The following is a 15,914-nucleotide window of genomic DNA, read 5'->3' as shown; positions in this document are numbered from 1 at the left end:
AAAAAAGGCACCAAAGAGGATCACGGTATCACAAAACTATATTTGTGTGGTGTGACCGTGCTATTCCTGCCCGATGAAAGCAGAAAGAGACCCAGACGGAGCTTGTGAAGTGAGACAGACCGGAGAGAAATCAAAAGCCTTTTTGATGGAGGTCACCTAACCACCTGTGCAGCATTGATTGACAGTTCTGACTGCTTACCAATTTACTGTTGGGACGTGAAGCTGTACGTGCACGAATCATAGTTTCATGGTCAGAGAGACACTCTAGACAGACACTCACCAAACAAATTGCTGGAGTGGCCTTGCTTAGAGACAGGACGCAGTTCGTTGGAGCCCCAGGCATAGCGCTTGTAATTGTCCCAAGAAAACTGCATCATCTGAGGAGAGAGTGACAGATGAAGAGGTTACCTTTGTGAATTGTGGTTAATTTCTTCACGGTAAAGGTAAAACATCACAGAAATTACAGAACAAAAAGTAAAATGAGTGTGTCAACAACTAACATGCAAGTGACTGGGCTAATCAAGGATCAATAGCATTAATTAATTTGATTAAAATCAACAGTTGAAATGCTTAATGGATCCATTTCAGCACAAATGAGCAGTGCAGACAAGCTTAATTAAGAGAGAAAAAAATATATATTTTTTTGTTGATAAAAATGGGCTGTGCACACATGGTTTTTGAGTCCTACACAGATTTTGTACAGTAGAATCAACAACCAATTAATCATTAATGTCAATAAAAATGACCAGAGTACCTGCAGGATTTTTAAGCTCAAATTTAAGACTTAAGACCTGCACAAATAAAATTAATACCATATGATCGGGGTAGGGCAATGTCTATAGTTACATATTAAACTGTAAAATGATTGTAAAAAGTATAATTTACAGTTCAGATACAAGTTTTCACAAAAAAAAAAAAGTTTTATAAAATGATACTTCACAGTTCAGCCTTTAAACCATTAAGAAAACAGATGAGTCAAAATGATCAATTATATTAATTTAAACTATTATCAATAAATTATGATAATTAAATAAATACATTTTACTTAGATTTTTATAATCCAACAGTTCACATTTACAGCTCTACGTGTTTGCAGGGTAAAAACATGGGTGACATTGGTCTGAACAAAAACAACAAGCTTATCGAAAGTTGCACCTACATTTTCTGCCAGCAGGTGGTACTTTCGGAATGGCAGAAATATAGCGGTTTCCCTGGTAACAGCAGTACACAAAGCACCTGTGCAGCGCTCATGTTTATTTAATGAAATTATGGGCTTTTAAAGTTGAATCATCAAATTAAGCCGTTTCACAATTCTGGTCTTTCCATCGGCAAATTTAAGACCTCTTGAAATCATAATTAAGGCTCTTTTACAATTTAGGCCTTAAATTAGATGCATTCAAATTTAAGACTTAAGGACCCGCCGTTCACCACACTACAAAACAGAGAGGAGGAAAGTGTAACCATATTTATTTAGAGAAGTTAATCCATGAATAGCAAATAGTATTTAAATATTGAAAACACACCCACATGTACGTTATAACACAAAACACTAAAATCATAGACCATAAACAATCACAATATATCAGCACATGCTTGATACAATATGGAGTCGCCTCACCAGGCGCAACACAAGTAAAAGTAGTATTTCCATCTGCACACCATGTGTTACGTCTAGCTTTAAAATAACCTTAAGTGATTATGTGAAGCGTGGCCATTCTCCTTATAGACCCTCTGTATGGAGACAGCAGTGCCAAGACGGCAATAAAAAGTGAGCATTACAGAGTGACATTATTTGGATACAAAATTGTTAATTTAATAATATTATCTTCTAAATTTGAACTCAACCTCGAGTGAACGTCACAGGATGTTTGCATGCACTACAGGAGTGTCTAATAATTATTCATGAGACTGCATGGCCTTATCCAATGAGAAGGTTCTGCCTCATTAGTCATGACATTACGTGACATTTTCCTAAGACCTGCGCTTCAAACACTCCGGCTCTTCACTGAAACACGGATCATGAGAGTCTGTTTGCTTGCTTTCCCCTCGATGCTGACAAAGCAACAGGTTTTCAAATCAATGATTGACTCCTTGGACATGTGTGTGTGCAAAAGGCATTTAATATGGGAGCTTTTATATTCATGGAGAGGTGGAATGGGCCTTGTATAAGACGCAGTTTCAGACACAAAGGATATACATCTATTTATATATACTTTTAAATCAATGTTGCATAACTGTAATTAAAAATGCAAAGTACAATTACACATTGTTAATGCAAAAAAAAAAAAAGCAAACTTCTGTATTTAATTGTGCATAAAATTACAGATATAAAATGACATTTGTGCAATGTGTTTTAAGCTTACAAAAGTTTTGAGCATTTTGTTAATTATAGTGAGCATTTGTAAGAACATCTGAAATGCCATTAAAGCAGCTTTCCACACTTACTTTTTCTATATTTCTCAAAGCAAGACATTTTAAAAGAAAAGAGCAAACCAAAATTGCGTAGTTAAATCACTGGATAAATGGCTGAATATTTCAAAAACACAAGCAGAGAAGCAAAAAAAAAAAAGTATGTTACCATTAAATTTTTTTGGCATTTTTATTGTAATTTTGGTTACTTAGAACTCTTAATTTATTAAGTGGAAGGGGAAAAGCAGCTGCATCATTTACTAATGATGTGTGGTGTGTAGAGGAAGCAAAGATAAGCAGAAATACGCAGAACTCATTATTCACTGTGACAGGACAGCGCTGATGATCCCAGAGAAACAATGATTGGAGAAGGATGAAATATCCTCAGTAATTTGTGTGTTAAGTAATCCACCTCATCCATTCTAAAACTTAGAAGAAAGTGTTTTTAGACCACAGTAAAACTCGCTCTCCCCAGGGGTGTCAGTTAGCAGGTCAAGAGAAACAGACCTGCTGTTCTCCCTGGAGAGCGTCAGACAGCACCAAAGAGAGAGAGAAAAAAAAGCTCGACACACACACTCTTCGGACTGGATAAAGTCATTTGTTACCTCGGCACAGTCTCCCAATACCAGCCAACTGGCTCCAGTGAAATTAGATCAGTTTATCGACTGCTGGCCTAACTTTAAGTGTGTCCTAATCATGTAACTCTCTTTGCTTTCAAAGATAGCCACTCAACACCAAATATACTGATTGATAAAGAAAAGATAAAAGAAGTGGAAACAAATGTCTTTAGCTGAGGACTCCAGGCTGGAGATAAGCAGATAGACAAAAGATGTCCTGCAGGCCTCCAACTGGTTGAGAAGATGAACAAGAAGTATTTATTCTTACCAGTGCTTCCTGCATCGATGAATCTACAGCCCGTTTAGGCAAAAATATACACACACACGGCTTGACATTAAGCAGTATCATGTGGTTGTCCTTCGGACATGTAAATTTGTCATTTACTTGTCAGAGTATAAAAGTTAAAAAATTTTTATTTAAATTTAGTTATAAATATAAATTATTTATTGTAGTTATACAAAACATAGTATAGTGTTTATAGAGTATATGTAGTAGATTTTGTGAGCATGTCACATTTAGTTAGATGTTTCTTTTTAAATAAAATAAACAAAATAAAGTCTGATAATACTACTATATTTTAAAATAAAAGGAGTATTAAACAAATACAATTATTTTATAGTAAACAAAACTAATTAAAAAATGTAAAATTTAAGTTTGAAAATGTAAATATTAGCATTTTAGAGTTAAATTTAATCAGTCAGTTAGTATAAGACATTTGGGCTTTTACCAAACAAATGAAATCAGTATCAACAAAATTCATCTTTGCAATGAAGTGGACTAGATATATTTACCCACTGTTTAATGCAGCTCTGAGGGACATGGAATGCTTTAACCTGCAGTTACAAATGAATAAATAAATGTTTTGATACATAAAACATTGAACACTGATATTTGAAATCATTTTAAAAATAAATAAAATACTGTAAATGTGAAATTAAAACCACCAGTAGGTGGCATTAAGTCACTGTTAATAAGCGAGTCATTGCGATTGAACTGAATCATTTAAACGGTTGATTCATTCAAGAACGAAACGCCGTCATGTTGCTCAGAGACACAAAACATTGCTGTGGCTGTGTTTGGAATTATTTCTGTTATTCTGTTGGAAATATAGCAAAAACAGGCAATATGTTGTCTAAAACATAAGTCTCTTAATATTAACTTCTTGTTTATTGAACTGTTGTATAAAATCACATTTGTAATCATGCTGATTTTTACAGCAAAAAAATTAATTTTAAAAAAGGCACTCGATCTTTGTGTGATATTAATTATATGAAATGATATAAATATACATTTTCTGCACCCATATCTTGAATTTTCTGATCATTCTTCATGCATTTTAATACTGAATCATGCAGTGAAAGAACTCACTCTCATGTGCGCTAGTCTAAACTACGTTACTAGACTTCTTTACGTAATGTATGCGTGCACTCTGTAGGTGTGTTTTGTTTGATTCTTACAATATACTCGATAATGTCAAAATCACACATCGTTAAAACAACAATTACGATATTAGCCTATCGCAAACGAGGCGAGGCTATAATCACAAATAAAGGCAGTTATTCTTGTCTTTTGGTATTGATATGTTCAAGTTACTTGTCCAATTGGGCAAATAAAGTTCTCTTTCACTTGTCCCAGACAATATAACACGCACACAAACGTCATGAAACAATGGAAAAAATAAGATGAAGCCTTGACAATTAAAGGGGTCATATGACGTTGCTAAAAAGAACATTATTTTGTGTATTTGGTGTAATGCAATGTGCAATAATAATAATAATAATAATAATAATAATAATAATAATAATAATAATAATAATAAGCAACAAATTTTCCACATACTGTACATTATTGTTGCTCCTCTATGCCCCCGCCTTTCTGAACATTTACAAAGCTCATCGTTCTGAGAAGCGAGGCATGCTCTGATTGGCCAGCTATCCAGTGCGTTGTGTTTGGCCGAATACCTCAAGCGTGAGACGTGAGACGGAAATGTTACGCCCCTTACCGTATTGTGATGCCGTGTCCCGGCACGACGACACAAAAACAATAAAACCCATTACAAATGAGGCATTTGTTGTATCCAGAGGGGACATAACGACTGATTATGACGTATACTGTGTTTTTACGCATTACGCCTCGTAAACATTATCATGTCTGCATTGTCTCCGTAAAATGTGATGCACACAGTCTAATATTTGGGTTGAACTGTTCTGGAACAGGTTTGTAAATACAATTTAACCACTGATTTCTAGTTGTGTCCTCTTTTGGAAGCCAAAACAAAGTAGTTTCGCTTTCACAATGAAACACATCTCCACGACATGGCTACTACACTACATAACACTACAGGCGAGAATAAAAGTCCTGCCATCTTTCTTTGCGTATACGTTTGGGCGGCGTTTTGCAAATCTCCCCACACCGTAACATAGACATGTGGGGGCGTGTTTGAATGAGCCGTTTTAGGGGGGCGTGGTCGAGACTTTTATAAAGAATATCTCTTTGGTTGAGACTTTAGTCTTTGCAACTTCAGGGATCTTATCTATGCACAAACAGCTTGTAACACTCCAAAGAGAAAGGAAAACTTGAAATCGTATATGACCCCTTTAAATAAAATGTTTAAGTTGAAGCACTAAAATTACTACAGTAAAACTTAAAATAAATTAAACCTAAATATAAATATAAAAACTCAAATTTTAAAAAGCATGTAACAAAATGACTTACATTTGAACTACAATTAAAAAAAACTGAAATAATATAAAATCTAAAAAGAATCTAAACAGGCAATGCAAAATACTAGTGAATTAGCATTTAGTGCGTCAATGCAGCTTTATATTGTAAATTATGAAAGTGCGTATGAATACAACAAGTTTGTATTTGGTGTTCTATTTATACGCAGAAATTGACTTTTGTGTGCATATGATACGCAATGGTTAGGATTAGGGGTGTGGGGTTTTTCCGCTGATGACGACTGCGTGGACGGCTCAAAGGAATAGTGCAGACCTCGGTGCGAGCACCACCGACAGGAATGGTAGAGCAGCACACACGGAAAAACATGATATTCTCCATTCATTTAACGAATTAAAATAAATAAAAAAAATAATCGATAGCAGCTTTCAGACAGGACTTTCTTCTCGTTTTAATAGTTCATTTGAGGAGGTTTCGATGGAGTTATTTTAAATGACAAATGTCCAGAACGCATTATATTGCCTATGCAAGAGTGCAATTCGTGAGCATAAATCTCTCCACTCGCAAGTGAATTCTATTCATTCACTCTCACACAAAACGGACGCGCTCTCTATCGGTCAGACATTAGCCTACATGTGTGCGCTCAAAAATTATCTTCTCTCCTGAGTTTAAGAAACGCTACATGGAGTGTGCAAATGCAATCAAACAGTAAGTTAAAAACATCGCTAACGCAGAGAAAGCAAAGCTGATTTCATCAGAGATGGTGAAGATAACAGTACTTATGTAGCCTACAGATGTCAGTTAAAAAAAATAAATAAGAGTTTGGCTTAAAAGGCACGAGTGTTTTATACTGGATTCTGGCTGAAGGTGTTTTGGATTACGCAGTAGTCAGTGGTTTAGTAAATCATTCAGGTCATGGTAGCTCATTTTTTGTTTGTTCATGTCATATCTGTGTTCCTGTCTGGTATCGCAGATTGACTTGTGCAATGTTTTTATTAAAAGTGCTGTAAACTACTAAATGTACTGTAGAAATATTAATTTTCTGTGAAGCTGCTTCGCAACAGTGTAACATGAAAAGTGCTATGCAAATAAATGTGGATTGAATTGCAAACAATTAATGAATTTATTTATTTATTGTGGCACTATACACATTCATTGTGACTTATACTTTTTTTAGTACTTTAGTTTGTATTTATTTATTTTTGTGTGGGTGAGTGGGGTTGAGTTCCATTGATTGCGTATCATATGCACACCAAACACAGGTGAATCATATGCACAAAGTCAATATCTGCATATAAATCGCACGCCAAATAGAAGCAGAAAATAGTGCTATTGATTCGCATTTTCATGATACTGGGCTCTTTTTTTTTTTTTTTTAAATGCCATATCTGTCCCATATATATATATATATATAGTACCATAAATGTAACAAAAAAATGTTTTTAACAAAGTTAATGTAATGACTTGTGTTTGATGATACTTGTCTTTATTTACTTTGATTTATGGAGTAATTTGGATTTCTTAACCTGGTAAATGTTAAAATAACAGAACAATAACATAAATTTTTACATCTATGAAAATGCAATATTTGTAACTTAAATAAGTACTAATAAAATAAAGAGACAGTTATTTAACAATATGTTAAGGATTAGTAACATTTGTACAGTCTTAGTTACAACCGGCCCTTTGATGGCAGCCATTATGTTGAAGTGGGCCTCATTGAAAATGAGTTTGACACCCCTGCTATACACCATGAATTTTCAGTGAATCAGTCTGAATTAAAACTTCTGACAATTCACCGAATCATGTTTTTTTTTTTTTTTTTTTTGATTTTGGTCACATAATTGAAGTGACCTGTAACTGTTATGGTGTTTATTGTGTGAGAAAGTCGCACAGTCTAATGCGTCTACAACATAAATCAGTTTAAATCCAAACACAGATTCTGCTTTATCGAAATTGCTTTTTCAGGAGGATTTTAATACCTGAAATTTCTAATATGTCCAGCGTAATCCTATCATGTGTGGATGTGCCTGCCATCTGTCTGCAGCGCTCCGGCTGAGTGATTCCCGTCTCTGAGAAGGCAGCGGGCGCCAGTGACGTCAACGAGCAACAAGGTTACGGCCCACATGCGATTACTGCAGTGACAGCGCCCAAAGGGTCAGAACATAGTGCAAACAGCACACAGAACCTCAGACAACCTTCAACGGCTGAAACACAAGCGTGAGGTCTGGCTGACCAGGAACAGACGCTGAGTGGCTTATGTCAGACCAGCAGAGAAGACAGGTGCCACATGAACCTGAGAGGATGCTTGAAACCAGATTTATCGGCTAGCTTTTGCCTTGCTTTCCTCTCGCACAGTCCTGAGAGGCGTTTTACACGCCCTGTCTGACAATCCACCCCACGGCCTGCCAAACAGATCAAACAGCTGCCACAAGCTCGAGGTGCTCTGGAGCACGTGCTCGTTCCTAGAGGACCATCTCTCTCTGAGAATATGCTCAAAATAGACTGATGCAGTGTGACTATATGAAGCTGTCTAAATAATAAAAAAAAAAAAAAAAACAGTTTCATTAAAAAGGTAAAAAGTATTAAAAGATATGAAAAAATGTATTATGGTTTCCACAAAAACATTAAAAAGCACAACTGTTTTCAACATTTATAATAAGAAATGTTTAAGTACCCATTTAGAATATTAGCATGATTTCTGAAGGATCATGTGACTGGGGTAATGATGCTGAAAATTAAACTTTGCCATCACATGAACAAATTCTAATTTTTTATTTTTATTTTTAACCTAAGTGAGAATAAGAGAATTACTTTAAAAACACACATATATTCACACACACATAAATATTATATTATATTATAGAGAGAGAGACTTTCCAACTCAAACTTTTGAACATTAGTGTTTGTATAATTCTAATATTAATCAAGTACTTTAAGATGTATAAACTTAACTCTTTTAAAGTAAATAAATAACTTAAGATGCATAAACCTGAAAAGAAATGAGTTAATTAAAATAAAATACATAAATATGATGATTATTATTGCTATTAATAATAGCAGTTGCCATTTTATTTATAATATACATTTATTTCTTTGTATGCGTTTGTACACACATTAAAATGAATTATGTATGCGCGCGTGTGTATATGAGAAATACACACACACACATGTATATGTATATGTATGTGTATGTGTATGTGTGTGTGTGTGTGTGTGTGTCTGTGTCTGTGTCTGTGTCTGTGTCTGTGTCTGTGTCTGTGTCTGTGTCTGTGTCTGTGTCTGTGTCTGTGTCTGTGTCTGTGTCTGTGTCTGTGTCTGTGTCTGTGTCTGTGTCTGTGTCTGTGTCTGTGTCTGTGTGTATATATATATACACACACACACATACATACACACATGGTACATACACACAAAGAAACTAATTTAGAATTACATTTTTATAAAATACACAAAGAAAATAAATTACAGATTAACTAGCTGTAGATTAACCTTACTAATCATATACCTTGATACAATGTTTTCAATTTTGTACACTGAATGAACACTGCGTTCCATTTGCAGTGCGGAAATGACTCGTGCTTCCTGTCTTAAGGGAAATGGGGTTGGCATAGGGGGGTAAATGGGATCAGAAAAAGCAAGTTTTAGGTCAAACAGAAAACGAGGAGAAAAAAGGAAAATGGACTGTGTGATCCTGACAGAATGAAATGGCAGAAAAAAAGTGCTTTTGTATTTTGGACCCTAAAAAGGGTGAGAGAAAGAGAGAAAGAACTCCGCAATCAGCACGCTAGCAGAAGAACGAGTGCTAAAACTGAAACCATCACAATCTCAGCGCTGGGTAAAATTCATCACCCACTCTCCATATACTGTCTGCCTTTTATCTTCTGCATGTTAATTTTAAAGTTCTCCCACTCAGGCTACTTTCTATTTCTTTTACAACAGCTGCCCGCAAACACTGCAAATTCAGCCCCTCCTACTGTACCCGCCTGCCCGTTCCCAAACCCTTCATCTCTCACCATAACACCCCTTAATATGCCTCTTTTTTCTTCCTTACACCACCAGGGACCAATGCATGCTGACTGTGCTTTTTCCCTGCTTCAGAACAGTAGAGCAAGTCGTTTAAGACTTCAAAACAAGTAGTTCACAGTCATGGATCGGTGCAGGTTCCCAGAACAAGTATCGACAGCTCCACTGTTTCTCTGGAACTGTGCACTGCTTTGTATGGACGCACAGTGTGTTTGTGTAAAAGCATCCAGTCAGATCAATGCCAGATATTGAGTCTGGTTAATGTTCACTGACATCAGACTCAAGGCAGAGAGAGGGAAACCCACTGAAACCAATAACAAACATCAAAAACTAGTGCACGTTAAAATAATAAATAAATTTTTATATATATATATATATATATATATATATATGCATGTATGTATGTATGTATGTATGTATGTATGTATATGTATGCATATGTGTGTGTGTCCGATTCGTTAAAAAGAAAATCATTTCTGCAAAATATTAAAAACATTCTATAAAATACGCAACAAAAGCATTAGAAACGTATAAATATAACAAATATTTATATAAATCAAATTTAAAAATATTTTACAATGAAATTCTATAAAGTGTATAAGAAAAAAAACACATGAGATCGATAGAGATAGATAGATAATACTGCACAAAATAAAATAAGATCAAATCAACCATATAAAATAAAAAAAATATTTTGTCTAACCTCTCAAGTTCATAGTTGATTGCAATATCAAATCCAACTGGATGATACAGTATACTGTCTAGTTAAAATAATTTATATGAGAAATATTTCAAGGAATCTGAAGAGCAAATCAGATCCAAAATAATTAATTTTATATAAATATATCTGCTTTTACATAAATATATATATATTTAGTGTAAATGCAGTTGATACAATTAAATAGAATTAATTCAATTAATAAAATCTAAAAAATATAAATGTAAAAAGTAATTTGCAATAAAATGCAATTATGTAATTATTTCAATTTAAATGACAGCCCTACTAAACAGCCAAAATCTTCTCCGAGTTTGTCAAAGTGTTATGTGGTTGTCATTAAGATGGATGTCTTTTCATTACAGAACCTGACAACAAGGCATCTGTCTTCCTCAAACGTCTGTACAATCAAAACCGCCGAGCACATCAGGTAAACCCGTTTAGCATAAAAATCTAATCAGGCCCACCTGGGCATCTAGCCTGCATTTGAAAAATTGGTTTGAGCAAAGCTGAACACCATAAAATCATCAACTTGTTTTCATCTTAACAAAAGAATCCTCTACTTCAGATGTAACATTTCACGACAACTCATTTGACTCGCAGGCAAAATAACCAGCCATATAAAGTGTCCAACCGCATATCAATTGATTCATTCAAATCTGCTTTCAAACTCCTGAAGAGGTTCTGGTAACTTAATTACAACCACCACAGTCACAAGAGAGAGTATCAGAGGGATTGCGTGTCTGCTACTGAGAGAATTAGGATTACAAACTGGAGTCTGTCTCCTCCTCTGCCCGCTCCAACGTTCTCACAGTCACAGATTCTTCAGCAGCTTATCGTTGGTAAGATCTTCATCCCTTCTCTCAACATGGGCAATCTGTTCCCAGCAGGCATGCGGCTTTACTCTCATTTACAACTCATTGTTTACAGCCTTGGTGGTGCCGTGTTTGAAATCCACGCATGGCTGCGGCAGCTCGGCGACAGAAATCAATGAACAACGTGACGCGTCTCCATTCATCGACTGGTGGAGCTTACCAAAATGGCCTTTGAATAGGCTCTGTATGCACTGTTTATGGGATAGATATCGAGAGATATGACACAGAGGAGCCGCGTGCAATAGTACCTCTATCCTTCACACCAAAGCATATTTTTCATTTCCTAGTCGGTGCCATGTGTGGCCTTGGCAGCCGTCGCTGAGGAGGGAAGAACAATGGTGTTTTCCAAGAAAAACAGCACCTTGGTAAATGAGAAATGGAATATGAAACATGATGGTGTGATTGAGGTAAACAAGCAAAAACAAAGCCAGATCTGAAACAGAAAAGGGATGCGCCTGCTTCTTGTTTCGGGAAAACTAAGTGAAAAGGTACTTCCTGTAAAAATGAGAATGTTTATTTGACCTCAAGGCCTGGGATGTTGCAGGCGCCACTGCTGTGAGACTGACCAACAGAAAACCCTGCCTGTAATGTACTGGAAACAAGAAACTTTATTTGACACACATAACATTTCTTTTTTTTTTTTCCAATTTATGACATATTAGATTGTGAAGATGAATTGGTTTTGCAAACGTTTTAATGCTATGGACCCCAAAACATAGAAAACAGAAAATCATGCAACTTCATATATTTTCAGGAATAAAGACCAATTTATTCAGTCAAAAATAAAAATGATACACCACCATTTAAAAGTTTGGACTCAGTAAAATGTATTCACTTATTTATGTATTATACTACTACATTCACAAAAACTGATTTCTAGCTAATTAAATATTAAAGGCCCAAGAACAACTAAGGGGGGGAAACCCTTAGTTGTTCTTGCAGACCTTTCTAGGCCTGTAAAATCACAATTAGATTATTCCCTGTTTTCCATGAATGGTAGACCCCTGTTTCTTCTGGGACACCCTGACATTACACAATCAAGCATATTTGTGCATTTTAGGTTTCCTTCTCTCTTGCTCTTTACAACAAAGTAGTTTGTCTTTCTTTTTTCCCCTAGTTGTTCTTGTTCTTGCAAATATGCTCTCTCTTTGTATTTTAGCAACATTAACCAAGCTGATAAGAAATGCAGCTTCAGAATAATTTTCTGCAGAATAATTTTCTGGTTTCTACTGACCATTCATCATCAACAGTACACAATATTCCATGACTCTTTAATTGAGACGTCACCAACTTAAGACAGAGCTTAAATAAAATCCAAAGATTTCCACTGTTAATTATGACAATGTGCTGCCGTTATCAAGCCGCCTTCACTGAAAGGACATTATCAGAATGAAACAGTCATTTTCCTGATGCCGTTTTCCAGTAAAAGCAGAGGAGGTGAGGGAATGTGCAGCGCTGTGGAGATTTAGTATTCAGTAGGGAGCCCTCATAAGTACATGACAAGGCAAATTTGATAAGACTGTCTATAACTACCTAGTCAGCAGCAGAGAGTTCACACAGAAGGAAGGACGGGATAAGCGTCTTTAGAACTTAAATGCATTTTCAACACACAGCGTTGCATTTAAACAATACTAAACTGTCTCCTGCCTGTGCGAAATCCTTGTGCAACAGATAATCTAATGATATTAAGTTGTTTTGCATAATTTTGGATAAGACATTTGCATAAGATATGATGTGAAATGCAGCGGGTGTGGTAAACAATTTACATGCAAATGTTAGCATCTAGCTAAATTCAAGTTTATTATATTATAATATTAGATTAAACTAGAAATGTTACTTTGTGAACTAACTGAATCAAATACTAAAAATACAAATAAATAAAAATATTTAAAAATAATAAATTACGTAAATATAAAAAATAAAAAGAATAAAACTGAACATAAATTAAATTGGTTCAAAATATTAATAAATACTACAACAGTACATGATCAAATAAAACTGTTGTTCGTTTAAAAAAAAAAAAAGCCTCTACTACACTAAGTGTTAATCATAATTTAATTAGCAAGGGACGGGTCTTTTTTATCTCTTACACAGATGACCTTTGCAGGTTATGTCAGGTGAAATAATAGAATGAAAATTAGGTAAATGTCGACTAAAGGTTCAGTTACACAAACAAACGGGATGACACAGCCACGCATTCATGCAAACGCACACACAAATCCCCACTGTGTTCGTGACAGCCTCCAACAGGAAGTCACAGGTTAGCATGTTTGCACACAGCCTAAAGGAAGAGATGGAAACACAGCGTTCATAAGCAGCCAACTCAACGGTCCCATAATACATGTCAAATCATTCAATATCAACACAGAGAAGCCATTAGTAGTTACAACCTCAGGCAGCAGTGTGAGTGCACAGACTAATGATTGATTCTACTCAACGCTGATTATCTCAGTGACTTTGATAGGTCACTAAACAAGAGGTCGACGGAGTGATTGACACCTCGTCAGTCATTTTTTAAACTCCTGGGTTTTGTTTTGAAGCTGGATAAGATGTTCATGATCAACTAATCGCCTTTAAATTTAATCAATTAAGCTTATCGATTAGTCTGTTTCAGAACAAACGCATTCAGTATTCAGTTAATTAGCCATTCAAAGTGAAAGTAGCTTGAGCACTTCACGTCACGTTACATCAGCGTCATGAACACACACTCTTGGCTTGCTTGCACGAATGAGGCAGGCTCAACGTAATCAGCCACTGGAATGTTTATAAATGAATAAAGATTTGATTCTCTGCAAACATTGTCAGTTTCTGAAATATTTAAATATAAAATAAAATGCAAAGATGCAAAATGTATTAACCCTTAAATATATACTTGTGTGCGCGTGTGTGTGCATGTGTGTGTGTGTGTGTGTGTGTGTGTGTGTGTATGTGTAAAGGCTATGTAAAGAAATAATTTAAGCAATATTATATAATAATAATATTATTATTATTATTATTATTATTATTATTATTATTATTATTATTATATAACAGATTATCAGTATGTAAAATATCCAAATGTATTTAAACAGTGAACTAAATATTAAATGGGAATAATAATTCCTATTATGTACAAAATTGCATTTATAATAACTACAACAACATACAAAAACGATATGTGATATGACATCATAATATTATTATTATTAATGAAATGTATTATAATTATTATTATTAATGTAATGTATTTTATTATTATTATTATTAATGTAGTGTATTTATTATTAATAATAAAGTAACAATGTCATTTAAAATGATGTGAAGTGGTTTTAAATAAGATGGGTTGAAAATTCATTAAAAGAAAATGCTAATTCATATTTACTTCTAAATTATTCAGAAAATATGTTAATGATAAATAAATTAGTAAAGGATTTAATGGCTTTTTTATCTCTTACTCAGATGACCTTTACAGCTGCAGCTTATGTTGGATGAAAGGATAAAATGAAAATTAGGCAAATGTTGACTAAAGGTTCAATCATATAAACAAGCTCTTTAAAAAAAAAAAAAAAAAAGTTTAATATATGCAATATAAATTTTTAATAAAAAATAGTCACAAAATTTTTGAAAATGATCATCCCTAAGCTGGATCTAAGGGTGAAGCCTCCACATGCACAATGCTGTAATTAGCTGAAACCATTTCGATTCAGTCACGCCTATAATTTCACTTCCCCTTACGGCACCAGAAACGCTTCTGAAAACAGCAATAGTAATGCCACTCCAGCAGCAGATCTCAAACATGTGGGGACGCAATTATGCTAACATTGCAGGCTACGGGTGTCAAGCTGAAAATGTAGTCATTCACATAACGGCTGTTTCTGAAATGACAGTCATGCTGCACTGAAACAGAAGATGAAATGCCTTCGACGACGACAGGCCTAGAGGCTAGGAGCTTGATGTGTCATTCAGTCAGCGGGTGTGACGATAAGACTCAAGTCCACCTAGACATCACATGCTAGCAGTAAAACACGTTTGTGCTTTGGTAGGCATTCAAAATGACATTTTAACTAAGGAAAAACTAGGGATAGGTCCACAATGGTCAGCCAACAGCCTTTTAAAACGTCCTTTCTTCTCCATCTATCGGTTTCTGAGTGAAAGAGCATGTTATAGAATCACGTCCAATCACGTCAGGTAAACCCTTCTTAACAGATTAGTCTACTAGTCATTCAGCCAACCTACAGATCGTAAAATGGATTTTTACTAGTGGTCAACCAATATGTTTTTTTTTTTAATAACATGCATAACAATTGCTGCAATGAAATGTAGATTTATTTTACACATTTACTAAATCATAAATATTTAATTGCAAAATTAATTTATAATAATCCAATTATTATATTATTCAAAAATGGGTATATAACGGGCACTCGGGTATATTTGTACTCATTGGGAATCTTTTCTCAAATAAAGATCTGAGAATTTTAGGCAAGTTAATTTTATATACAGTTCAAAAATTAATTCAAGATTACTGGAGTGTGTTTTACAAGAAAATACTACTTCAGTCTTTCTACTTTAAAATTTCACATTTAATTCAATGTGCATCTGCACTGAGGTGCTGC

General features: G+C 34.8%; 1 protein-coding gene across 1 annotated transcript in view; it reads right to left on the bottom strand.

Moving 5' to 3' along the window:
* The window catches only part of man1a1 (mannosidase, alpha, class 1A, member 1), a 121,681-nt gene that overhangs the window by 90,953 nt on the left and 14,814 nt on the right, over positions 1-15,914 (bottom strand). Inside the window, exon 2 of the mRNA XM_058755568.1 lies at positions 281-377. Coding sequence (XP_058611551.1) covers positions 281-377 — 97 coding nt within the window. The remainder of the gene's footprint in view (positions 1-280; positions 378-15,914) is intronic.

The sequence above is a fragment of the Onychostoma macrolepis genome, chromosome 20, assembly GCF_012432095.1.
Source record: "Onychostoma macrolepis isolate SWU-2019 chromosome 20, ASM1243209v1, whole genome shotgun sequence".
In the NCBI taxonomy this organism is placed as follows: Eukaryota; Metazoa; Chordata; class Actinopteri; order Cypriniformes; family Cyprinidae; genus Onychostoma; species Onychostoma macrolepis.
Note: the sequence above shows the minus strand (reverse complement) of the source record. Positions and strands in the feature narration are given on the sequence as shown.